The 25,341-nt window shown below is 37.7% G+C and overlaps 2 protein-coding genes across 5 annotated transcripts in view; one reads left to right on the top strand and one right to left on the bottom strand.

Annotated features, from left to right (window-relative positions):
• DCLK2 (doublecortin-like kinase 2) overlaps positions 1 to 6,193 on the top strand; it is an 82,069-nt gene extending 75,876 nt beyond the window's left edge. For 3 of the 4 annotated variants that reach the window (XM_010193483.1, XM_010193476.1, XM_010193468.1), the window contains 2 exons: positions 866 to 982; positions 5,790 to 6,193. In XM_010193483.1, coding sequence (XP_010191785.1) covers positions 866 to 982; positions 5,790 to 6,011 — 339 coding nt within the window. In that variant the 3' untranslated portion in view covers positions 6,012 to 6,193. Of the gene's footprint in view, positions 1 to 865; positions 983 to 2,036; positions 2,165 to 5,789 lie in introns of those variants that run through there. The other variant, XM_010193491.1, reaches the window with a different exon arrangement.
• A 7,355-nt stretch (positions 6,194 to 13,548) lies between these two features.
• LOC104547691 (lipopolysaccharide-responsive and beige-like anchor protein) lies at positions 13,549 to 25,079 on the bottom strand (the record flags this gene model as incomplete). The annotated part of the gene is made up of 4 exons (XM_010193500.1): positions 13,549 to 13,959; positions 16,180 to 16,331; positions 23,668 to 23,879; positions 24,978 to 25,079. Coding segments are annotated over 4 exons (557 nt in total), but the record flags the coding sequence as incomplete, so codon positions are not given.
• Between the last annotated feature and the right edge of the window lie 262 nt (positions 25,080 to 25,341).

The following is a 25,341-nucleotide window of genomic DNA, read 5'->3' as shown; positions in this document are numbered from 1 at the left end:
TTTTTTTAATTTCACATTCAACCTAGAAAACAGTAATCTCAAAAATGGGTATGTGGCAGGACTGTTGTGCATGCTGGCATCTTACTTGCTGCACTACTACTTGAAGTACTCACCTGTTTTTTGAAGAATTTCAAGCTTCATAAGAGAAATAAAATTAGCAAAAATAATCCATTATTTAACATAGGCACTAAGCTGATAGTTGCCAGGTCCTTCATGTTTTCAGAGAGCAACAATGAGGAACACTAAAAGTGCTTTACTTATTGATTTAAAAATCCGTTCATTAGCAATAAAATACAAGGTCTACATATACATAGTCAATATTTATTTCTACACAGTTTTTAAAAGAGGGACTGAATATGATCTATGGAGTTCCCTCAAACAAGAGAAGAGAAGACAACTATAACAAATGTGTCTATGCATAACAGCTCCTCTCAAACATATTTTTGGTACTGTGTGATGTTTCCACACTTAGGATATGATTGACCATATAAAATGCTGATTTAAAAGACAAATGACAAATACGCTTTTTTATTTTTAACATTATTTTAAGCATGTTATTTTTAACATGCTTGAATCAAACTTTTGGCTTATAATTGTGGGACAAACCAATGGACTGAAAGGATATAGTGTCACATGGCATTTTAAGAAATAAAAGTTCATAAATGAAACAGTGGTTGCTATGTTCCTTTTTGAACTATATCTCATGTAGCAGAGGGCATTCACTTTTGGGCTGTATGTCTGAACAGTTTGCATTAAAAAGAAGGAAGTATCTCAGCAGAATAGCAAACTTCTCTTTTGCACAGGTACATTCAAGCATACTTTTGTCTTTTTTCCTAATTTGAATATTGTGTTTATTCTTTTACAGGATGATGCCTCCCAGGAGAATAATATGCAAGCTGAAGTAACAGGTAAACTGAAGCAGCACTTTAATAACACCCTACCCAAGCAAAATAACACATCTGCTGGGGTTTCTGTCATCATGGTAAGAGAAATGAACATTTTTATACATATTTACCTAACAGTGCTCTAAGAGCATGTGTGGTGCAAGAATAGCAAAGCAAAGCTAGAATAGTCTCTAATTCTAGTCTTTATTTGTGTATAATGTGAATTGTCTCATCATTGCTTGAGAGCAACCAAGTCAATCACAGTGTGCTAGCTAAGCTATAAAAACAAGCTTTCAAACAGAAACATGTAAACACTAAGTAGCTGCATGTTGAAATGGAGCTTATTAACAATTTGAAATCTTTCATTGCAAAAGCTGTATTTTTTTCATACAGACCACCTAGTTAGCTAAGTAGGCTCTTCTTCACTGCCCATCCAAGTAGTGCTTGATCTTGAGTGTACTGTTGTTCACCACTATGCTTGTCAGGAAACCAGACTCCATTTCTGAATTTTTTTTGGTAATATTGGAAGTTTACAACATTAATTTTGTCCCAATATAACCCCTGCTATGTTTGGTTTTTTTTATGTTCCATAATGGGGAACTTTCTTCAAAGCATACAAAGCAACCCAGATGACCTATAGTTGAACTTACATAAACAGTTATTCCAGCAAGTAGACGCGTGATTCATGGTATAAGAAATTGAATTTACTGCACTTGTAATCAACCAGTCACTTTTGCAGAGCATATGTGACTGCTATAGAGATTGAACTGCCATTCTGTTCTTATTGTGGTCCATTCTTGTCTAATGCAAGCATGGACACTGCACACACAGAGTATTTTTAATTACTGAAAGAAAAATAAAACCATCTGTGGTAGTAACATAACAGTGGTTTCCACCCCCAACCTCCCCCTCATTATTATTAATTACTCTCAAAATCCAGCCCACTTATGTTAAAAAAGAATTGTTTTAATCATCTGAAAGTAAGTAAATTTAAATAATGCTTCTGCATACATACATGCTTTTGCAAACACATTTATGTGGATTAAATAGGCCACAGATTTAAATGTAGGAAAAGCAGTAACAAAAATAAAAATGTGAGAAGTCAGAAAATGGATTTCAGGTTCATGCTGTTGTCTACATTTCATTTGACAGTTTGACTTGACAGTTTGAGAGGGACTTCAGAGCTTCATTCTTTATACTGTTGAGACTATGGATAAGCCTGAAGCTGAAAACTGGTATAAAATGCACTATATGTAATAAAAGCAATTTCAATTCTAACTCTCAGCCCCTCTCCAACTTGCATGCCACTTAAACCTATCTCAGATCTCTGACACAGCGCAGCTTCTGGCTCCTTATCGGTGTGAGGTGTTTCTGATTCTGTTAGCTACTGACATTCCTTCAGCCAGGGAACTACACGTTGTTAAAATTTTTTTTTTCCATTTTCCTGTTTCCTGCCTAATTTCCTTCTAACAGGTATGGGAGGATGTAAATGCATAATTATTTAGTTCTGAATGCAACTCCCCATTATTGCTGAAGGGAAAATTAACTTATTCAGAGCACTAATGAGGATTAAACTCCCAATTTGTTATTCTTGCCCTGGTTTCTCTAGAGCATTGGAATTTAGTTATCTTCATGTTAAGAAATTCTTCACTTGTTCTAGCACTCATTGCTTAAAAACATTCAGATTCAGACAAGCACAGTATTGTAATTCTCATGTATTGCAGTGCATTGCTATATCAGTCCACCTGCATATTTAATGGAATCCCTTTTAGCATCACTTCACGCAAATATTGTCATCTGGCCAATGCAGATAATACCATCATGTGGCAGATAAGTAAAACTGCACATACCTACTTCAGTGTTCTTGCACAGGAAGCTCTGCCCCTAAAAGCATGTTGCTGTTAATTCATTACTGATTTTTTTTTGTCAATTTCAAAATGTTCTGTAAAACTAAATTTGTTGCAATTGTGTTAGTTCTGCTTTAAGTAAGTCTAGTTTCTGTCCCTTGCTTCCTTCCTTTTTCCTCCTTTCCCAATGCCTGCATTGCTTTCCTCTGAGTAGGTCCAAGGCAATGGTACGTACTAACTGTGATGCTTTGTTCTGCTGCACAAAAAAATACATGTTCCCCATTTGTAACAAAAAGAAAGGAGAAATAACTTGGCCAGTCTGAAGTGGAAAGAGCTGTACAACCATACAAAAAAAAGTTACTTAGCAACAGTAAAATTAAGCCTCCTCTTCAGTACTTAAAAGAAATAAATCCTAAATTGCATTACATAGTTACGTATTGCTATCTGTAAGATGTGACAACTATCAGAGGCTGCTGTGAGGACAGCACAGGATAAAATCACCATCATCATGAACTGAAAGCATTTCTTTTCCTTTTAAGTCAACTTTTTCCCTGCAAGCAAATGAGGAAATGCAATCCTGCCTGCACAGCAGCTACTTTGATAATGATAAAACTACTGCACACTGTAGCTAATCTCAAAAGCCTAGATCCATTTTGGCTAGTCATTTCCTTGCATGCTCCATTTGCAAAGTCAGCTGCTAGTAGCAGAGAATTCAATTGTGTTTCTCTTGTGTACCTGTATGTGTATAAACTAATGTTGTCACCCAATTTAAAAAAACAAACAAACAAAAACCACAAAAAAAACACCAACAAAAATCCTCCAAACCAACCTACCCTAAATTCAAAATACTTAATATTTGCTTTTGGGAGCTTTTATGCTCAATAATATGATCTGGAAAAGCCTGGCAGGAAGGTATTGTGGGGAGGAGGGGGTATCATGAGGCTGCTCGTTACCTCCCCTGCCCCAGCACACAGCCACATTATACAAAATAGAGTAGTTTCAGTAGGAGTGTGTGGCATCAATTCCTGAACAAGCCACCATCCGTATACTTGCAAATTCTAGAAGTTCTCTATTTCAGAAACTGGAGATACACATCCAGCTCTCTGCCAAGTCGGGTAGAAGAGAAATTTGTGTTTAGGTACTCCATAATGAAACAAGGTTTTGCTACCAAGCTATATGATCAGTTTGGAAAAGAGAGGATAAGTATCTTATTTCTGCCTTGCCTTTGATGCAATAAACCACATCTGAAAAAAATACATGCTAAATTTAACTTGTATCAGAAAATTATTCCAGTACCTAAAAACTACATATTTTAGTGTATTAGACAAACTCCACTAAGAATACATAGACATTTTTGTGTATAGAAAAACAAGTCCTCCTGAGCAAGCAATCAAAAAAAAAGAAAGAATTGCTAAAGAAAAGGCAGAGCACCTGACCTTACTTTGCAACCAGCATATCCCAGCTCAAAACAGGAAATTCCACCTAAGTGTCATACATATGTGGGGGTGCCACAAAGGTGAAGAATGTATTTGTGCTCTGCTCCTCAGTTCAAGTGTCACACATCTGTGGATTACTGTAGAAAGCCCAAGCTGTACACGAGCAGAGTAAGCCTACCTCGCATCATTCTCATGACTGAATAAACTACAAAGAACTTAATTAATCTATATTAACTTAAATCTGTATTACCGCTGGTACTTGAAGATCTTCCACAAAGTAAATAGTTAAGCGAAGAGGTAAGTAGATTTATAATGATCAATATCAACCTTCAAACTAACTGTGAAACAAGACCAATTATGCTGTCCCTCCAGGTCTTAGAAAGCAATTTTGACATATATTTTTGACAATTAGAACTGCTAATGCTTATTAGAAAAATTAGAACTGCTAAATTTCCCTCTAGGTCAATTCAGACATTCCACCAGCAATTAAACATTACACTGGGGTTTAGCTTTCGCTGCAGTGTAAGACACTGAGGTGCTGGAGAGAGCCCAAAGAAGGGCTACAAAGCTGGTGAAGGGTCTTGAGAATAAGTCTTATGAGGAGTGGCTGAGGGACTTGGGGTTGTTTAGTTTGGAGTAAACAAGGCTGAGGGGAGACCATATTGCTCTCTACAATTACCTGAAAGGAGGTTATAGAGAGGTGGGTGTGAGTCTCTTCTCACAAGTTACAACTGATAGGACAAGAAGAAAATACTTCAAGTTACACCAGGAGAAGTTTAGGTTAGACATTAGGAAAAACTTATGATGATGTTAAGGCCTTGATGATCTTAAAGGTCTTTTCCAACCATAATGATTCTGTGATTCTGTTCTATGATTCTAATATAACAGTATTCTTCAGAGGGTATGAAAGTTGTCTCCTTCAGCAGGCACACTGCATACTCAGATAATCCAACTACTGCACTAGAGAGTTCTCGGATTTCATTCTAACCTGCTACTTTTTTTTCCAGTAACCCAGTATTTAAGTCTAGTATTCAGAAACGATGCAGGTCTGCCACCATGTCAGCTTCATGAGAGGTCATCTGCCCACTCTTAACAATAAACAGAAAAGGGTTTACTTTAAGATAGGAAAAAAAAAAAATCATTAGTTTTGGTTTTTTTCCATGTCATTTTCATGAACAGATACAATTCCATTCCAGGTGGTTTGTTACAGAAAAGGTATTAAGTAAGTTTTCACTAAATATCATGTGACTCCTTGTGGCTGCAAAAACACAGGTACATAATTTTTCTAGTAGCTCGTATGAAGAGTTCCTGCCATATCATAACGACTCATGTCTTTTTTTTTTTTTTTTTCCATGTCAGACTTGCAAGACAATTTAAAACTCACACTATCATGGTAAACATACATCTGGAAGATAAGTTTTCCTTATGTTTTCCAAAGTCAGCACCACAAAATGCTACAATTAATTATATAAGATTTCTAATGTTATTTCTCCTTTTTTTTTCTGGCTCTATTGCATGCATTTAATGTCTTGTAGATTGTTTTAACCCTGAAGTTAAGACAGGGCTTCAATTTAACTGTTTTTCATATTTTGCCTTGGGTTTTTTTGTTTCTTTGTTTTTAGAACACAGCTCTAGATAAAGAGAGTCAGATTTTCTGCAGCAAGCGCAGTCAGGACTCTGGTAGAGCTGGAATGGAGAAAATCTCTGCAATTACTGCTGCAGCTGATGATCCTCTTGTGGCTGGGTCCAGGACACTCTTCCCTGCTGCTTCTGAGCCACTCAGTTTCCCCACGCTCCCTGCCTCAGTGTCTCCTGAGTTTGCTGGGGATCAGCCTGGTGCGTAGGTGTGATGAAACCAAATCCAGCTGAAGCTCCCTGCACTTGCCACAATCTTTTCATTTCACACGACAATTTGTTTTCAGTTTCTGTGCACCCTCTTGTGGCAAGCCCAAGGCAGGCTCTGTCATGGGAGACTGATCTTGTCATAGCAGGCAAGTGAATGTGTATTTTGAGTGCCCTTTGCCCTTGTCTTGAGAATAGCAGCAGGGGAAAGATTCTGGCAATGTTAGATGATTTTTAAGTTACATGTGTTAGTTTAATTAACTGCATTTCACACAGCTTTGGGCTCTAAATAGACTAACTTATTGTGTAGCTAACCATATTTTTATATAAGCAGTGAGATGATGAACAGTTACTTGGCCTCACCTCTACAAGCAGGTCCCGTTCTGTTCTTCTGATGAGGATTCCCAGAAAAGCAGGAGAGGAAGACAAGGGAAGAAAACTGATAACTCACCTTCTATTCCGATTCCTCTATTTTTACCCAAGTTTCTACTAAACTTGAAGAGGCGAATTTTCACAAAAAATTTTTTAGTAGACTAACTGTAAAATATTGTGAGACAAACATTGGAGATAGAGGAAAGGATGGTTGTTTTTGCATCAAGTTTGTTATTGGACTTGCAGGCTGCAGGGTAGTGATTAGGTAATATGAATTTAAATAAAGTGACTTGGGATGTAAACAGAAGCACTGGACATTTATTTATAACGAAGCCTGGAGTCAAGGAAGCCTTTTTTGTTCTAGCCATGTTCTATCCTAACCATAAGTGTCCCATCCACACCTTTCTCCAGACTCAGATGACCTATTAGATAAAATAAAATTGCCTTGGACCTGTGAACAGAAAGCTTGCTGCATGTTATCTAAGCTAGGATGGATGGAGCAGTTCCCAGTTCTCAGGTGAGGTGATATTGGCGCTACTACAAACAGCCACCATCAATACTTATCAGAGGTTTGTCAGTGCTATCCCCCTATTCACCTGGTGCAGGCACTAGAAACAAGGATTGGGGAGCAGTTATCTGTAATCTGCAGTCACAGATAGATGAGGCTTTCTCTTTACCATAATGCTTAGTTCAATATAGTATGTATTCAGCTTATTCATTTTCTTTGCTTGTTCTTACAAATTGGTCATAGTTAATTTTCTTTCTTAGCTATACTTTCTACTAGAATTGTAAAAGACAGACCTGCAATAAACTTTCTTCATTAAAAAAAAAAAAGTCATTTATTTCTTTGAGAACTCAGTTGTTTTGTCAGTGAAAAATCTCATCTTACTCTCTTTGGAGAAACTGAACAGTTAGGTACGTACCAAAAAGATTTCATAAAATTAATCTGAGGGATTCCCATAACCTTTAAAGGTCATTGACTCCTATGGAAGACATAGGTAAAATATGACTGAATATCAGTGCTTTTCCTTTTGAAAAGGCAGTTAAAAGCAAAAAATGCCAATTGATAACTTAAGGCCATGGTACAGCTGAAAGAGGATGGCAAAAAAAAAAAAATAGGGTAGTAAAGGTACTAAATTTTTTAAACTACCATTAAAACATTAGGCTAGATCAGCACCAAAAGATCTGAGTTACAACTAGTCATTGTGAATTAACTTTGTTATGGGTTCAGTGGAGTAAGTTCAAGATATTCAGAGGGTATGAGAATGGGCTTTGTATAAAATTATGTATGTTTATATTTTGGCACAGTGCAAAAATATGAAGGTAACACTAACCTTACTCAGCACAGAAACTAGTGAGAGTGCATTAGCCAGCCGTGTATGCAGCTGGTAAATCCGTAACAAGTCACTAAGCTAAAGAAAGGATGTGTAATTTCAGATGAAGTGGGCTAACCAGCCACGTACCACAATGAAAGGGAGGCCCCAGCAGAAGACAGTGACCGACTACTGAACTGGGAGAAATGAAGAGGAACAGAGTGATCAATGCTGGGTCGAGTTCTCTTTTTTTCTAAGAGGATGCTATTCAGCTGTGCAAGGCCTAGATATTTATTTACAAAGGAAAAAATGACATAGATTAGCAGAGATGTCTAACAAGTTGTGTTCCACAAACCCTCATGCATATATAAAAGAAAGGGTGATAATTTAACTGGTACACAACTGCCAGTTCTAAATTATTACTCTCTTTTTCCTTGAGACAAAGCAAAGACATACATATGTCGCTAGGTTCATGACTGATCAACATCTAAACATTCTTAGTCAAGTATTTTGATTCACAGAGAAGAGGCAGTTGATTGAATATGCCAAAACACCTATTTAAAAACAGCGATGACAGCTGGAAAAGATGTTCATGTGGCCAACGTAATCAGATAAACACACAGGATATCTGGGCAAGTTTTTCTCTCCAGGTATGACCTTAGGAAAGTTGTATCACTACTCCATTACCTAACTCAGTTCCACATATGTTAAATCTATGGGCAGTATGTTTGTGTTGCTCAAGGTATTACAGTTTAACGTAAACATAAAATACACATTGGTCAACACTAAAACACTTAATGAAGGCTCATACGTGTTATGTTTGGTTTGTTATCTACTGCACTTTCATTTAATCTTTGTAAAACCATCTGTTGCTGGAATAAGGCAAAAAACAGAAAAGAAACTGTAACAGAACTATGTTATCTGCTATAAAGGGAAAGAAACAACTAAAGAAACTAAAGTCAAGTTACACCTTTGTCAAAGAGGACTGTCAAATTTTTTGTTTCATAAAAGTTGCTGAAATTCATGTATCATTTTGATAGATATTGATTAAATGTCAGGGTTTTATTCAAATACTCAATGGGGACAGCACAACTGCTATCATGCCTGCATTTTTAAAAAAAAGAATTTTTAAAAAAATAATTCTTGAAAATATCCAAGTTTTTTAGATCCTTTGAAAGCGAGCAGTTGTTCAGAGATCCCAATGGAGCCATTTCCCGCAGTCCTAGGTTTGAAATCCCAGAACTGAATCTTCTGTTGCTGTACATCAGCATAACACCAAGTTCACTGAGATTCCCATCACAATTTACCCTTACAGACAATTGCCCCCCTTCTTGAACTTATAAAACTATTTACAATAATTGTCAAAAAGCATTAAGGTAGATGATGTTTTATGATGATGTTACTTATGTTCATGAAGTATTGGCTCATTTTTACAGCTGGTCATTAAGAATATTTACATAGATCAGTAAATCTTTCATTGGACTTTCATTTATTAAGCAAAGATCTCTTGGTTTTAGCTGCCAATATAGTTTCCCCCCCATCTCACTGAACAAGTTGAAGAAGAGAAGCTAAGAGGAAGCAGCAACTAAAATTAACAGACTGTAGTGGTCAGATTTTGGTTTTGCAGCTACAGGGCTTGCTTGAAAAAAGCATTGCTAGCACACAGGAAAAACAAGACTAAAAGCAAAATGGAAGAGCAGTCTGCAAAGACATCCATCTATTACTGGATCTATTGCCCAATACACCAAATTCCAACCACACAACGAGACTTAGCTGCGCTATAGCATTTCGCAGCTCAGAGCTCACGATGCACAGTGAACAACGCAACAGTGGGAAGCAAAAAATTAGAAGAACTCAAAAAAAATAGTACATTATCAAACTCCATGCATTTAGTATATAGCAAGTACTTTCCCATAATTTATAAAAAGCTGTGAAATATTTTACATACTCTTTACAATAACATGCTCCTTTATAATAAGAAATCACAACTAAAAATAAACTACTTACGGATACACGTTAGAATTTATTCTTTCAAACTTTATGTGCTTTAACCAATTTGTTTTCCTCATAAGACTGCCTGTATTTGAACTGCAAGGCTTTAGGTTACATGCAGTTGAATTTCAGTAAATCTAAACAAAATCAAAAACCATTTCCTGGTTTTTTAATGCATCATTAAACTGTATTAGTTTACTAAAGATCTTAGATTGGTTCTGCATAAAAGTAAACTAGATTTCATGAAATGTTGAATCCAAATAAGTGACTCATCTCAAGCTTTACACAAATATTCTAACCTTATGTGGGAAAGAAAGGTCTCACTGGTTTAGAGCAACACCCACAGAATGGCCCAGCTTTGGTTTTATTTAACTAGGATGCAGCCAGCCCCTTAAGAACAAAATAGTTATCTTTTATTCCCTTTGAATTACTTCTAAGTGAAAGAGAAAGCAGAACAGAGATGCCATAACACAAGCACACTTACTTAAATCTCTATTAATACGAAACTTAGTACATAAAATGCAAAAGCTACACTCTATATAGTCACCATATCTGGGCCATTCTGATTCAATATATTTAACAGCAATTATGGCCTAAAGTTGCAATAAAATTAGTTTCCCACATAAGTCCCTGTTTTGAATTTCCTTTTGCTACTAAAAGAAATGAGAACAATTTTTTGTTCCAGGACACCAGCTCTGTATGAAAAACATGGGTCAGATTTTTGTTGTTGCTGCTGTTCAGGTATGTGGAGTAACTGAGCAAACTCCACTGCTCCTTAAAAATCCCCAGTCTGATCCCACACACTAAAAGCACCACAGCAGAAAAGGTTCTCCATAATGTTTCTAAATAGAAAATCAATTTGTATATTTTTACAACTACAATGAGAACCCCAAAATCATGCCAAATTCTGACAGTAGTTGTAAAAAAAACCAAAAAAAACACCAACAGCTGCCACTGTACCATAGTAGTATTAAACTCTCCCTTTCCTAGGAAATAACTGCTCCATCAGCAGAACATCCACAGTAAACTCTGTAGTATCTTGGTATCAGATTAGCTCTTTCAGACAGTTATTCTGCTCTGTGCTAAACCAGCAGAGCTGCAGTCTACAGCAGAAACAAAGTGCTGCAGATGGGTGGAAGAGTATGTCAGGACCAGAAACAGTAATAATTACATATACTCTGCACATGGCACATTCCGGGTGTAGAAGCTTTTTGGTCACACACAGCACAACATAGCCAAGAACTGAAGAAATATTCTCAAAGTATGACGACATTCATTTACCTTTGCTCGCAGTAACACCACAACATGAACCTCTTTCAGCGAAGCCACCCCTCTGATCACACCGTCATCTCTTGCCAGACCCTACAGCATTTATAGAAGCAGTTTTCACAAACTTAGAAAGGATTTCAAGCTACTTGCTCCAAGACTTTCCCCACAAACCAAACCTGCAGCACTGCTGCTCACCAGCCTTGTTCTCAGCAGCAGCAAAAGCTGCTTTCCAGAGCACCAGTCATAAACTGCAGCAAACATCATGTCCATTTGAGCTTACCAGAACAGAATAAAGCCTGGACTGTAATTTAAAAAATATGCTGTTCATCAGTGCTCCCTCTGAACTTTGAGGAGGAAATAAAGGCCTCAGCTCCCTCTTTTCAGGAACATTCTGCAAATACCAGCTAACTGAGGCCTAGCTTCAGGCTAATGCCTGGCCCCTGTAGATTAAACACTGACCAGGCAAGGGACCTAACAGGTGCTGCCTCAAATAGACTAACAAATACCTGAAGAGTTGGAAATTTAACCCCTTTTTTGTCACCTCATCACAAACAGCATGACGTGAACTAGTTCAGCCAAAGCTGAGATCCCAAGTGCAAGCCTGGTCCCCAGTACAGTGCCCAAGGTGTTTGGTTACCTGTAGAAGGAGAGGTACTTCCCACTCACCAAAACTACCAGCACAGCTGTCCAGAATGGGAGTGTCTTCACAGGCTTGCTCACACAGCAGAAGGTGAAGGTTTTCCACAGAAGGATGCAGGACTCATAATATAGAAAACACTGCGCTGCACCGCTGCTGCTGCTTCCTCAAGGAGTCATTCATAGCATCACACAGCTGCCCATCAGCACACACGGGCTGAACTCAGCTCAGTCACGCTTTCAGTTCGGGAAAGCATCTCAAGCTCAATAGGATCCTTACTAAAAGAAACAATCTACCAAATCAACTCCTCATGAAATATTTTGGCTCCAGAATCACAGATTATTACTTCTATCAACTACAGAGTGTTTCCTAATAGCAACAGATCATAAAGAGATTTTTCAGGCTTTCCATTTCAGGCAGCAACATTTGCTTGCTTGCTTTGGGTTTTTTTTCCCTCCATCCAGCCTAGAAAACCCACCCCTGACTCAAGAAAAATGGAAATTGCTCTTCAAGAGCAAACCAGTTTCCTCTCAAAATCTTCTGATAGAAGGGTACGAATGTGGTTGGACTTAAGGAAGTGTGAACTACAAGTTTTGCGTAACAAATGTTACTGCTCAATATACTGGGCACTTACTACAGACATTACAACTATAGCCTTCACTTAATCGGATCATACTTCTGCTATACAAAACATAAAAATGTAACTCTACTGATACCACCATAGCCATATCAGTATAAAAATGTAGAGAGGACATAAAACTTTGTCACCAGTGCATAAACACCAAGAGTAATTCAAATGCATTGGCCACAGCATCTCTTTCCTCTATGGAGAATATACATTGAATCACAAGAACCCAGTACTCCACTGAAGCTCTCAATTACAAATGTAATTTTATTTAATTTCTTCACTCAAACTGAATTTTCTCATTCCAAATCTTTGCTGAAAGACATAGTAGTTAAATGCTTAGAAAAACAGGAACTGCTCTAGTAGGCAGCTAGAGAAATGTACGTATCAATACAGATACGGAATGTAAAGTTCAACTCATATAGATCACAACATACTAAGAAGATTTTTATGCAATACAGACTTACAAAACAGTAACAGATCTTTTCACAAATATTTTCACGTAATTCTGCACAGCAATCTTGTAGAAAAGTAGATTTGCGCAACACCAAAATAACTTACTGTTCCTTAATATAAATTATTTTTCATTTCCTAAAAGAAAGGGGTAATTTAACACGATTGGGCAGGATCTGACCGGATTTGGTGACAGCAAAATATAGAAGATATTGCTGCTATAAGCAGAAAAGGAATATGGCATGTGCTACAGCATTGCAGGGGCTTGTCACCTGCAAGTCCGCTGCTCCCGCTGTTGTACAGGCGCTGTGCACCAGCAAACACCTGCCTTCTTGGTGCTTTCACAGCCAACCAGCAGAAGTGTGCTTTGGTACTTGCACCGGTTAAGAAACACCTGCCTGGGTGGGTTTCTAACTTGAGTCTGAAGTCTTCAAACAGCCTTTCTGATTTTGAGGAACAATCCACATTTTGGTGTGCTTTGAAGGAGATGCCAGCTAGAAACTAGAAGGATTCACACTTGATGTAACACAAACTCCATTCCCGATTTCTCTGTCCTAACGGCACAAAAAGATACAACTAAAAAAGAACTAATTGTCTAGGCCTAGAAACATGCTTGAATAGTAACATTGATGGAAACAATTTGCAAAGTATCAAATTACATTAATCATAATATAAATATTTCTATTGATTCCCAGAAAATGCGGTGCTGATGTAGTACAATCATTTGGAAAAGTACAAGACAAAGTGTAGTACAGATAGCACAGATTAAATTCCCCAAACTTCATAATTCATTTTCATTATGTTAAAATCATATATTCCTCAAGTTATAGACAAAGTTTCAGATGGAAAATCCATTTCTTCATAATATAGCTAGAACGTGAGTTTTAACCGTATTTACTTTAGGATTCTTTTACATACAGGGATCAAAATAGACTTCTCATTATGACTAAAAATATAGATTTTTTTAACTACAGAACCCAGCAGCCATTTTTCTGCTTCTTTGCCCTTACCCCAAAAAAGTCAAGCAATGTCTACAAAAATAGCAATTAACTTTAAAAAATAGGTTGCTTCTTCCAGCAAATTTGAGTTACATTCACATGTAATATAGCTATTTATAAGGAACAATGTTGTGTGCTGTGTTCAGTTTCCCTCTGACAACAGCTGCCCACATCAGTGCTTATCCTGGTCTCTGTGAAGATCAGTATCTGGTTTGATACTCATGGTGCCAGCGATTGAAATCATTGTAGAAAACCACTATGCTCCCAGACGCCATGCCAGTCATGATGCACCTATAGAAAGAATAATACCGTATTCATTAGTGAACCACATCACATCCAGACATAAGAGTCAACAGACCAAAGAGCTGCATCAGTAACATGCATGAGAACTCAAGGCAACGACCAACATCCACTAAAGACTCCTGGAGCTGCCAGTGCTCCACGTATCAGAAAAGCCAGGCTTTAGGTGCTCCCATCTTGGGTTTCCAAGGAGACCAGCAAGCTTGATTTGGCTGAAATTGCCATCTGCACCAGCTCTGACAGAAGATACAGAGATCACAAAACACCATGCAACACTTTGTATGGTCGGCCTGAAGCTACAATTGAAAGTTAGACAGCAGAATTGTTTACCAGGCTCCACTGACCTGCAAGGCCACGTCAGATTTCCTGGGATTATTTTTTGGCTTGCTTGGTTGGTTTATTGGGGGTATGGGAGTGGGATGAAGCCCTGCTGGAGCAGGAAAGTGAAGGATGGCTGAAACTGTTTCGGTTTCACCTTTCCCACTTAAGCACATGACCTACCTGAAAGAACTGGATGTGGGCATGGGACTACAGTTGGCAATGTCAGTATTTGGGTTTGAAAGCAATCCAAAGGTTTTGACTGCTTTGAAAGTTCCTGAAAGCAATCACTGTACTTTCTCCCTGAGTCACTCTTTCTTTTTAAATTCCTTATCGTTGGCCTACTGCTAGAGAAAATTTATGTCTGTTTGAAAAGCCATGACCCTGACGTTAGCACACAGCTACAAGCGTTCTGCATCATTTTTTTTACCATCTCATATTGAAGTTTTACAAAAATCAAAAGTATGAGGATGTATAAAATTCTGGCATTTTAGGGGAAAAGCCTCAGAATAAAAAAAATGTATTCAGAGTAAAAAGCTGTATTTTTTCCTTCCAAACAAAGACTAAATATGAGATCACCAAAAGGTTGCATTTTGATAGTATCCCACTATTTCATTTCAACATCACCGTTCTGATTATGCATTAAGTTTAAATTTCTTTTTACACACATACATTCAGACATACCAAATAAATTACTCTGACAATTACCAGCAATTACTGAGTAATTACTCAGTAAAATACTCTGAGTAAGTATCTTCCAAGTTTCTGTGTCTTCAAACCCAAAGCAAATAGGTTCCTAACTTAAGCATACGGTTGAATTTATAGACGTCCATATTACATTTCAAATAGTTTAAAGATTCTCTCTTTATACATTTAAGAGGTCCAAAATTCAAAAGCTGTAACTCCAGCTTTTGAAATACTTTTAATGGCAGGGGCTTTTTAATGGCAAATTGGTTTTTCCAAAATGCCTATAATCTCTGATTTTGCTTAACGAGAAGTTTTTCGATGTTTGATTAAGTGCACAGATTTTGCTGGCTTGGATTTTTTTTTTTTTTTTAAGTTCATTTTACGTAAGCTTTAGAAATGCAGTCCAGGTAAAAGTGTTAAAACATTCAGGATGGACTTCAGTAAGTGGAAGGTTAAGAGTCTCATCAATATGCTTTACTGCACAATGTAGACACCCTAAGAGATTCAGGACCCACATCTGCTTGAAAAGCGCACAGGAACTCCACTAAGCAAACACACCAAAGCAAACAAAATTCTAGCCTGCAAGCTAAACTTGCACAAATGAAATGGTAAACATCCAGAAACAAACAATATTTTTGTGATAAACACACAGAAGGACTTTTAAACACAGCCACATTAAAAAGTGTAATGTAAAAATCCAGTAAAAGTATTAACTGATGGTCTTCAGTAGAAGGAATCTTCAAGGAGGGTCATGTTTTATGTGGATAAAATAACCTTTCTATAACAAAAATTAATATTAGCTTTAGCAAAATATGGATGTGTGGAAGGAGTCTTATTGTGCAACTATTCTGACTGTTCTATTTTTAACATAAAGGTCTTGAATTAGGAATGTGATTTGTATCTTAAGTGAAAGAAGAAACACAAAAAGCACACATGTAGCCTTCCACTGCCACATGATCCACACTGTATGTTGGCACAGGCCAATAATTCAACCTATCATTCCCCCAGAAGCTGAAATCCTAAAAGAGATTATCTGCCCTAAATATGACATGCTAGAAAGAAACTCATGCAAGCACAAAATTCTCAATATAATGACCAGGATGTGTGTTCCACAGAAAATAAAAAATCAGAAGAAAAAGATAAATACAATTTAATTGTAAGTATATATTCTCTGAAATTCTTATGAAGACCAGACTTTGCTCTAACCTTTGGTCATACGACAGGGCCATGGATCGGATTCCAGCATCACACCCTGGGTAAGCAAAAAGCTGCTTGAGGTCCCACATCTGCCACACGGTTACAACTCCATTGTCTCCACCTGTGAGCAGATACTGTCCATCTCGACTCAGCTGAATTGCCTAGGGGAAAATCACATGGATATTTGTCAGATGAAGAGATGTTGCTCTTATTCCTCTCTTTTATTTTCATTAAAGTTTCATATTGACAGCTGAATGTCTAGGGAGAGTTGATATCAATACAAGCTTTTGGGAAGCAACGTTATTGTTATGTTACTCTAAAGAGTATTAGAATTAACAATGCTATGCCCAAGTCTCCCTAATACATTAGATGTCACTAGTTAAGTTTTACCTTGCCTGTGATTTATTCCATATTCCAAAGATATAACATGAGGTCAGCTAAAGAAATCACTCTTCTCATTAGCTAGATTTACAAGATCCAGCAGCACTGCCATTAAAATATAGTACCTGAGATTCTCCCCAGTGTCTTTAATACTAGCCTAGCAGAAGCTATCCTCGTCTCTCTGGCAAAGGGCTGAATGATAGAGGGAACTGAAATGTTATGCAAATTACCAGAACTAATTTAGACCAGTGTTTTCAGATTCCTCCTCTGGAATAATAAGATAATGATCCACCCCTCTTAATAGGGACTGTGTATCTTTTCATCATCTATCTTTAAACCACCTGTGACAAATTCAATGGCTTATAGCCTGATTTTGCATGGATCATGGAGACTGATGGCAAATCTATATCCAAAATCTTTATTTGGGATCCAGATCATGGAGAAATAAATATTTGATAACATTAGTTTTCACAGTGAAGACTTCTTGAAACAGGAGTCTTCAATCTATTTTGATGTTTCTTGTGTGCTACTAGAAAAGATCATGATACATAGTGAGTATCTGGAAGAACAGCTACTTTCCTCAGTTACCTGATGGTTATAGCAGATGATACTATCAGATATTAAGATGACTGGAAGCATGAGAAATATTTCTTAAGGTGGGATTTTGCCAGTTTAAATAAGCCAAACTGAACTTTAAATTTTATTAAAATAAGAGATGCCCTATGGGGTCAGGTAGAGCATGATCCACTGTTGTATCACCAACAGTGGTAGCAAGAGATGCTCTGATGGTGGCCACTCTACAGTCCCTTCCCCTTGTGCTTTCCAGCACTCACAATTTCTGGATCAGGAATATCAGGAAGTGTATTTTTGTCCATTCCCTTTAGTATCTATTTACAGACATGATGCCTATGAATTTTCTTAATCTCTTTTTGAGCCTGCTGATGCCTTCTGCAGGGAAAACAATGACAGAAATTCATTACAATGCAAAATAGTTTTATCCGTTTCAAAGTGAAAGTAGTTCAGTGAGTACCCCACAGGTCTCATACTGCGGGGTTTCCTGAATAGCAGTTCTGCATTCAGCTCCCTGAAGAGTACAAAACTTCTCCTGAAAAGAAGACTCTGTCCTGCTGCCATGCAGAAAAGAAACTTAAGCAGTAGATGATACCCGGCCCTGATTTTATAGTCTCATCTTCCAACCGTCTGGGAAAACTGAAGGGTTTGTAGGGTTTTCCAGGAAAACAAAACCAAAAAGTTGAGTGAATTCTGTCACATGGAATGACATCAGCACGAACTACCAGCAAGATAAAGACCCTTAAATCTACAGTTTGGACCACTATTAATAACTCCCGTAAGCACAAACCTTTTCCTATACTCTCTCTTCCTGTTTCCAGATTCTTTTTCTCAGTTCTTTTTCTGACTTTTGCTCCCCAGCTTGACTTCTGTTTTTAACCTTCTCTTCTCTCTACCTCTATTCTGTCAGAGCAGCAGCCTATCAACCTCTACATTTGAGCACACAGAACGGTGAGAACAACTTTGCTAGTTGTTTGCTGGATGATTTGCTGTTATCAAAAGGAAAATAAGGAACTTTGCTACTCTGAAGCACTATTATCTAGCATTAAACACCTGGTCCTACCTAATCCTTCCCTCCATTGTTCCTACTTCCAATTCCTATTTTTCCTTCACTCCTTTCTGCCTCTTCTTGTCTTCTCCCAGCCTCTAACAAGTTTCTACATTCCCATCTCTACTTCGCTGTTGCTGTCGCTTGCAAACATCTCTTTCATTCTCTCCTTGGTTCCATCCTTGATTCTTCCCTTCTTCCTCCACTTCCTCTCCATCGGTCCTTCCCCTTCCTCATCCAGGATCGGCTCCCCTCATTTCTTGCCATGGCATTTCTGTGCACCTCACTGTAGAGGGTGATTGGTTGCAGGGGAAAACTCTGCATCCCTGGGCTACAGATGTTCAGTACAGAATGTAGATGCTGAACACTATCTACTGAATGCATTTAACCTGAGATTTGTGAATCAGCTAAACTTAGGCAGCTTTTCAACAGAATACACATCCTTCACACCAGGACTAATCTGTGATAAACTTCAGCTTCCTGACCCAAGGCAGCAAGACACAAAACTTTTCAACAGAACAACGCAAGAAGGGAGGATATTCAGAGCAACGGCTTTTACATTCCAAACACGCATGTTCTACAAATAGACTGATCCACTTTAACTAAAACTTTGTCACTGGAACGCAAGGAAATTTCCTCAAGAGGATAGTCTACATGCAAAATTCCAGCTCAAAGATTTTAAATGTAGGAAACAGTGGAAAGAACTGAAGACAGGATCTTGCAAACATATGCAAGATGCTCTCTGTGCTGAAGTCTGCAAGTATTTTGGCACTTGCATTCTCTGCTTCTACAGGTTTTCAATATGCAAAACTTGTAACATACTGTGACTTCAAATTCCTCGAGAAAAGGAAGTTGTTGGTTTTTTAATATACAGAATTTATAGTGCATATACCACAAAAATGGGAGAAATGAAAACAGAAAAATGTTACATTCATGCAACATTAAAGTGTTCATACAGACTGCTGACAAGCCTAGAAACCAAAATATAGTCTATGTAAGATACTGCTTCATGAACAGCAATAATTGAAGTCAGATGTATTGCACACCTGTATTTTTTGTATTGCTGTACTCAATTACTATGATGTCAAATATATCCTTTAAGAATTACATGATGTGCAACACGTACATTAAGATAGAGCTTCTATAGGTGATCTTTTATATTATCAATTTTGAGTGTTCACTGCAACAACTCCCAAGTAATAAGAATGGCTCACATTGCTAAAATTTTACTTCACACAAGAACTTCAAAATTAATGTAATTGAAATATACTGTAAACAAAATATTGTAACATTGATAAAAAAATATGATCAGTAGTGTTTTGAATTAAGATGACAACACATACATGTAAATATAGTAAGAATATAGCAGAATACATGGGGTCTTTTCCAACCATTTCTAACTATGGAAAATTGAATAATAAGCAAGGTTAGAGCTGAGCATTCTGAGCTGAAGCTTCTCCCGCAAAAACCCCCAAATGTTCCAACCATAAATTGTCTCTGTGATTGTTTCTACCAGCCTACAAAAATATGCTAAGCATCTCCCAAAGCACAGCCGCAAGGAGCTTAAAAACCGCTTCAGAGACCCTCTTATAAGACCCTCTTTCAGTAAGAAAGGGGTAGAAAACAGAGATAAGACTGACAATTATCTAGAACTTTCACAAACTGAGAAGATGATCATGAGATCTAACATACCACACACAATTATTAAAACGATTATTCATTAGAAGCAAAAATCAATATTGGGTGGTTTTTTTCTCTATAGCAATGGCAGTCTCCTAAGGCTATTTTCAAATCGCAATGAAGACCATGACAAATAATTATTTGCTACACTTATAAAATTCAGCTGATGAAAATCCATTAACCTTATGGTCACGGTTCACTTGAATTTTATACTTGAGGCTTTCACTGAAGAAATGCTATATTAAAAGGCAAATTAAAGCCATTAATCTTTAACTCTTCCACTACCTGCAAAATGAAGGGGGAGTTTGTGATCTTTTGATTAAATAAAGTATAGGCTTTGAACCCTTACTAATACCTGTGCAATTTTACCAAGTCATTGGCTTGTCATGAAGACAAGATTTTGATTTATTTATTTCTATTGTTTATGAATAAATTTCTCATCCACTTGCCTATATATACACACACACACATACATATATATATATATATATGAAGAAAGAAAGGAAGGAAGGAAGGAAGGAAGGAAGGAAGGAAGGAAGGAAGGAAGGAAGGAAGGAAGGAAGGAAGAAAAAGGTCACCCTGTCAACATTTTGGTTTCATGACATGCCCTTCAAGATTTAACAAACGAAAGGATGCTTTTACTCCCAAGTACTCCAACTGGTACAGAAGACGACATGAATCAATTTTACTGTTCTGCTTTTCCCCAGAGTAGTTTATCTACAATTCTGCTAGGTATGAAACTGAAACAACTCTGCAACTAAGCTTTCTCACAACATGAGCTTCAGACTCTCAAATAATCCCCAAAGTGCACAATTTCAGCAATGTTCTAAAAGCTGCATTTCTGACTTGTATTTCCTTGGAAAGTCTCAAAACTTTGCACAAATCCCTTTTAACATCTCAGATTTTTGAAAGGCAGTGCTTTGTAAAGAGGCAGAGCTGACGCTGTGACAGCCCTGGTTCACAGCAGCAGGAGTCTTGTGGGTACTTCCACATTTCAAAACAGAGTCAGGAAAGGAAAATAAATTGGTTCCTCTGGGTGAAACAGCATACAGTCTTTGTTTAGGGTAAAATAACTTTACTTCTCAGAACAAGAAGACTATTTAGAGTTAAGTTATTCATTAAGACATCTAAACATTACATGGTAGATGTACTGCGATACGCCTAAGCTCCACTGAGCAATACAGTATTTAAAACAAAAACAGGTGGAAGGCATTGATTAGACTTTGAATTTCCCCAGAGCGTCTGAAATTTTTCCTGCAGTTTTCTAGCACAAGAATACAAGAAAGAAAATCAGAATGTTGTTCCAAACATCACTATTGAAAACTGCTAGTTTTGTCAGTAACGTTCTGAAATACAGGTTCACAAGGACATAGGAAAATAGAAACTAGAATTTTACATTAAGGATTCAACACTCGCAACCTTTTCCTTCCCTTTTCTATCCTCCTCGAGCAAAAACCAAAGAAAAGTGTTTGTCAGCACAGCCCATGGGTAGGTACTATTCATTTTAAATGCCCCTACTTTACTTTCATCATGCAGTTGCCACTTGCCTTCTCACATGATATAGTGCAGAAGCACTGGGAAAGACTCTGTAGATCGTTTAAACGTAAAGCCCAACGGGGACCACTGGGAGAGAAAGAAAACAAAACAAAGCAAAATAAAACCCAAACGCCTGTACATAGGTAATTCTGGCCCACAGAGAGTGGAACTCCCATTGCCTCTAGCAATGTTCCTAAAGCTGTGCGTACTGACTGAAACACTGCAGAAATTGTTTTAGCCAGCAGGGGATTTCTAGTTATGTTAAAGATTTGCTGGCCTAGCTGGCAGCATAATCACAACTGAAGGTGACAGATTATCAACCTCATTATTGTAAAAAGAGAAAACACTGTGATATGTACGTGCTTTATGGAAAGCACTGGGATGAAGGCTGAAAAATCTCAAAAGCATTTGTACAAGGAAAGCCAAAGGTACAATTTCTGGGAATTGAAGAAAAATTAAAAACTGAAATAACAGTCTACAATAACTTTGAAAAAGTGGGTTGGGACAGAAATATACACATTCCTACTTCATTTCTCCAGCCTCAAATCCACACCTGTGGCTGCCATAGCATCCAAAGATTGAATGCCCTCCCACCCCTGCAAACAGCACTCTCACTTAAGGAAGAGAGACCTACACAGAGAGTTCTCTCTGCATATTCCACCATCAATGTATTTCACATTTTGAAAACGCATGGATGCTGGATTAACAGAATATAGTACACAACAGAGTTTTAGAAGGTTTTAAGTGAAATGAAACTGAACTACACTAGAGACTTCAGTGCAAATGGAGAATTCACTGTTCAATGTCAGTTACAAAATGGAAATAATGAAGACAAAAATTCATTCAAATATACTGATGTATTCTTCCATCTTAAACATTAATATGAATACAATCAAGAGAAGATGCAAATTTTAAAACACAATATTGCACAACATCTTAAAGAATTTCGATAATACTATAAAACGAACATGAGGACAAAGAGGCATTTTCTCCCTGAAACATCTACTCCAAATAAAGAAGAAACTTTTGAGAGTTTTGAACTCATGAGAACATTGGAAATCCCAGTAGCTGAGTTTCTGGGCTCTCCCGTCAGATTATGAAAGTCAGCTTGGAGATGTAGTACTGCTATATGCTTACAACACAAGGCTCCTCCGGCTGATCTTAACTACTTAAATAGTTTTATGTAGGAACCACTTCCTTACTATAAGGATGACGAAGCACTGGCAAAGGTTGACCAGAGAGGTTCCATCCTTGGAGATATTCAAAAACAGTCTGGACATGGACCTGGGCAACTGGCTCTAGATGGCTCTGCTTTGAGAAGGGGGCTGGACCAGATGTTCTTCAGAGGTCCCCCCCAGCCTCAACCATGCTGTGATTCTGTGTCTCTCAGACCACAACTACTGGCATGGAGACCATAACTTCAGATAATCCAGGTAGTCTGAATGCTGACCCAGCAATGTGGTCTTGCTTCATGTCTCTACTGCATTCTATAACTTCCTAGTAGATTTGGTAATGCTTTCCCCCCACCCCCCTTCCCTTTCCTTTCTTTCACATTCAAGTAAAAAGTGGCAATATTTTTAATTCAAGGAAAATATTCTTTTGACATTTCTGCTTCACTGCAGTATAGCTGGCAGGTTCTGCTCTGCTTCATCGGTACTATTTCATAGGAACTGTCAAAAACCCTGCATTTTGTATTATCAAATAAATTCCATAAAGCCATAAAAGCTTAAAATGCCTCCTGCATAGTTTTGGACTTGTTTCATGTCTCTTGCAGCTAAAGATGTGGAACCTACCTGCCTGCTCAGCAACTGCCAAAGAGACTTTTAAGGACTAAAGAGCTGCCTATAAACTTCCTGAAGCTCAGCACAACACACACAATCTCAGCCTAAGATGACGGAATGAAGACAGAGATGTCAGAAAAGGAAAGGCCAACATCCAAAACTGCATGTACAACAACCTCCTGCCTTTAGATTAAAAAGTAAAGAAGGAGCCCAACTTCTTCTGGTCAGCAATATATATATATAAAATTTATAGTCTTCAGCTCAAGAAAATGCCTATAGGCTATTCCTTACTATACAAACAGAGTTAATCTAAAATTAAAAACTACTATTAGTAGTACCTGGTCCCCTTAACTACATTCTTTTCAGAATGCTGCTGTTATGACTTAGTACCATATATATCTATGGCCTGGCTATGGAAAGAAGCGCTACACAACTCCAACATGGATAGCTTTTCCTGATACCAGAACTGACAGTACTTAGCACACATTTGAGTACACTCACCCTTATCTTGTCATCTGTTTCCATAGTGGCTTGAAGTCTCCCATTGACACTGAACACACAGAAGAGGCCGTTTTCATAATATATGACACAGTGACCTTCTCTTGAAGCTTGAATAAGTTTCGGTCTCAAACAACTTTCAGGACCTTCTGTTTCAGGACCTTCTAATGTCCTCAGTAGATCTCCATTCATAGAATGTATGAGACATGGTCCTTCTAATGAGACAGAATAAAATCTCTAGTTATTAATTTACATTCTTATTTAAAGATATCATATATCAAATAATAAGTAATGACTTCGACTTAGGTAATCACTATTATAATACTTTATAATGATTTTTACCACATCTAAGTGGAAAGTCTATGACTTTAAGGGTGCCAGAGAGTAAAATTAACAGCTTACCCCTTAAAAGCTCTGTATTAAGGTATTTTAGAGCACTATCAAAACTAGTTAGAGACCTATCAAATTTTCTTTTGTGTACTTCCTTTTAAAACTGGTAGTGGTTAATTTTGAGAGTGCAAAAATAAATGTAGTGAATCCTAAAATAAGTTCTTCAGAATATGAAGATACACACAGTTAAGTATGATGAATATACATATGCAGGTACTCTAAAAGTGTATACCCAGAGTGTAGTGGTCAATGTCCTAATGTTCAGATGGAGATCAGTGATGAGCAGTGCCCCTCAAGGGTCCACACTGGGATCAGTACTGTTTAATATCTTCATCAGTGACACAGACAGTGGGACCGAGTGCATTCTCAGCAAACTTGTGGATGACACCATGCTGACTAGTGTGGTTGATATGCCTGAGGGCTGGGATGCCATCCAGAGGGATTTGTACAAGCTCAAGAAGTGGGCACAAATGAACCTCATGAGGTTCAACAAGGCCAAGGGCAAGGTCCTGCACCTGGGCCAGGGCAACCCTCAGAATCAATAGAATCAATACAGGCTAGGAAATAAAGGGACTGAGATAAGCCCCACACAGAAGGACCTGGGGGTATTGGGAGATGGAAAGTTGGACACGAACCAACAATGTGTGCTTGCAATTACACTGAAAACAAAAACCAAACCCACAAAAAGAAACAGTAATCAGTAGGCCCTAACAAGGAAACTGATGTGGCTGCCTCTTCTTGTAAATGTCAATAATCATGAGCTTTAACGTGTTTAAAAAGAGGTTTCAAATTCTGTAGCAACTACAACAAGGCTAGAAATGAAACTACCATAAAGCTAATAAATACTGCCACCTGAGACTATATTTTTATTGCATTAGGATTATAGCTTCATGAACAAGAAGAAATGACAACAGCTACCTTACCTTTTGAACCACTTATTACCAGGCCAAGTTCAGCACAAATGGTAGCACAGGTGATCTCATAGTCATGTCCTGTCAAAATAGCTCGAGGAGTTGCAAAATCACCTTCAATGAAAAAACAATAAAAGCAATCCTTGGTTACAATCTGTTTCTGAAATCACTGCTTTCAATCACTGAAGTGTCTTCAGTTTCCTTGGTCTCTGAGTTCATGTTCCCTATAAATCACTTCTATGCTACTGTTTGCATATGGTTGTTCTGTACTCATATCTACATAGTACAGCAGCAGTCTACTACAGGAATTCAGTCAACACATTTACTAACGTGTATTAGGATAAAAGTAAGGTGTGTAGTAATAACAAATAGAGGT

The sequence above is a fragment of the Mesitornis unicolor genome, unplaced genomic scaffold (genome assembly GCF_000695765.1).
Source record: "Mesitornis unicolor isolate BGI_N332 unplaced genomic scaffold, ASM69576v1 scaffold22280, whole genome shotgun sequence".
NCBI classification, from domain to species: domain Eukaryota; kingdom Metazoa; phylum Chordata; class Aves; order Mesitornithiformes; family Mesitornithidae; genus Mesitornis; species Mesitornis unicolor.
The sequence above is the reverse complement of the archived record's forward strand: the minus strand, read 5'-3'. Positions and strand labels throughout refer to the sequence as shown.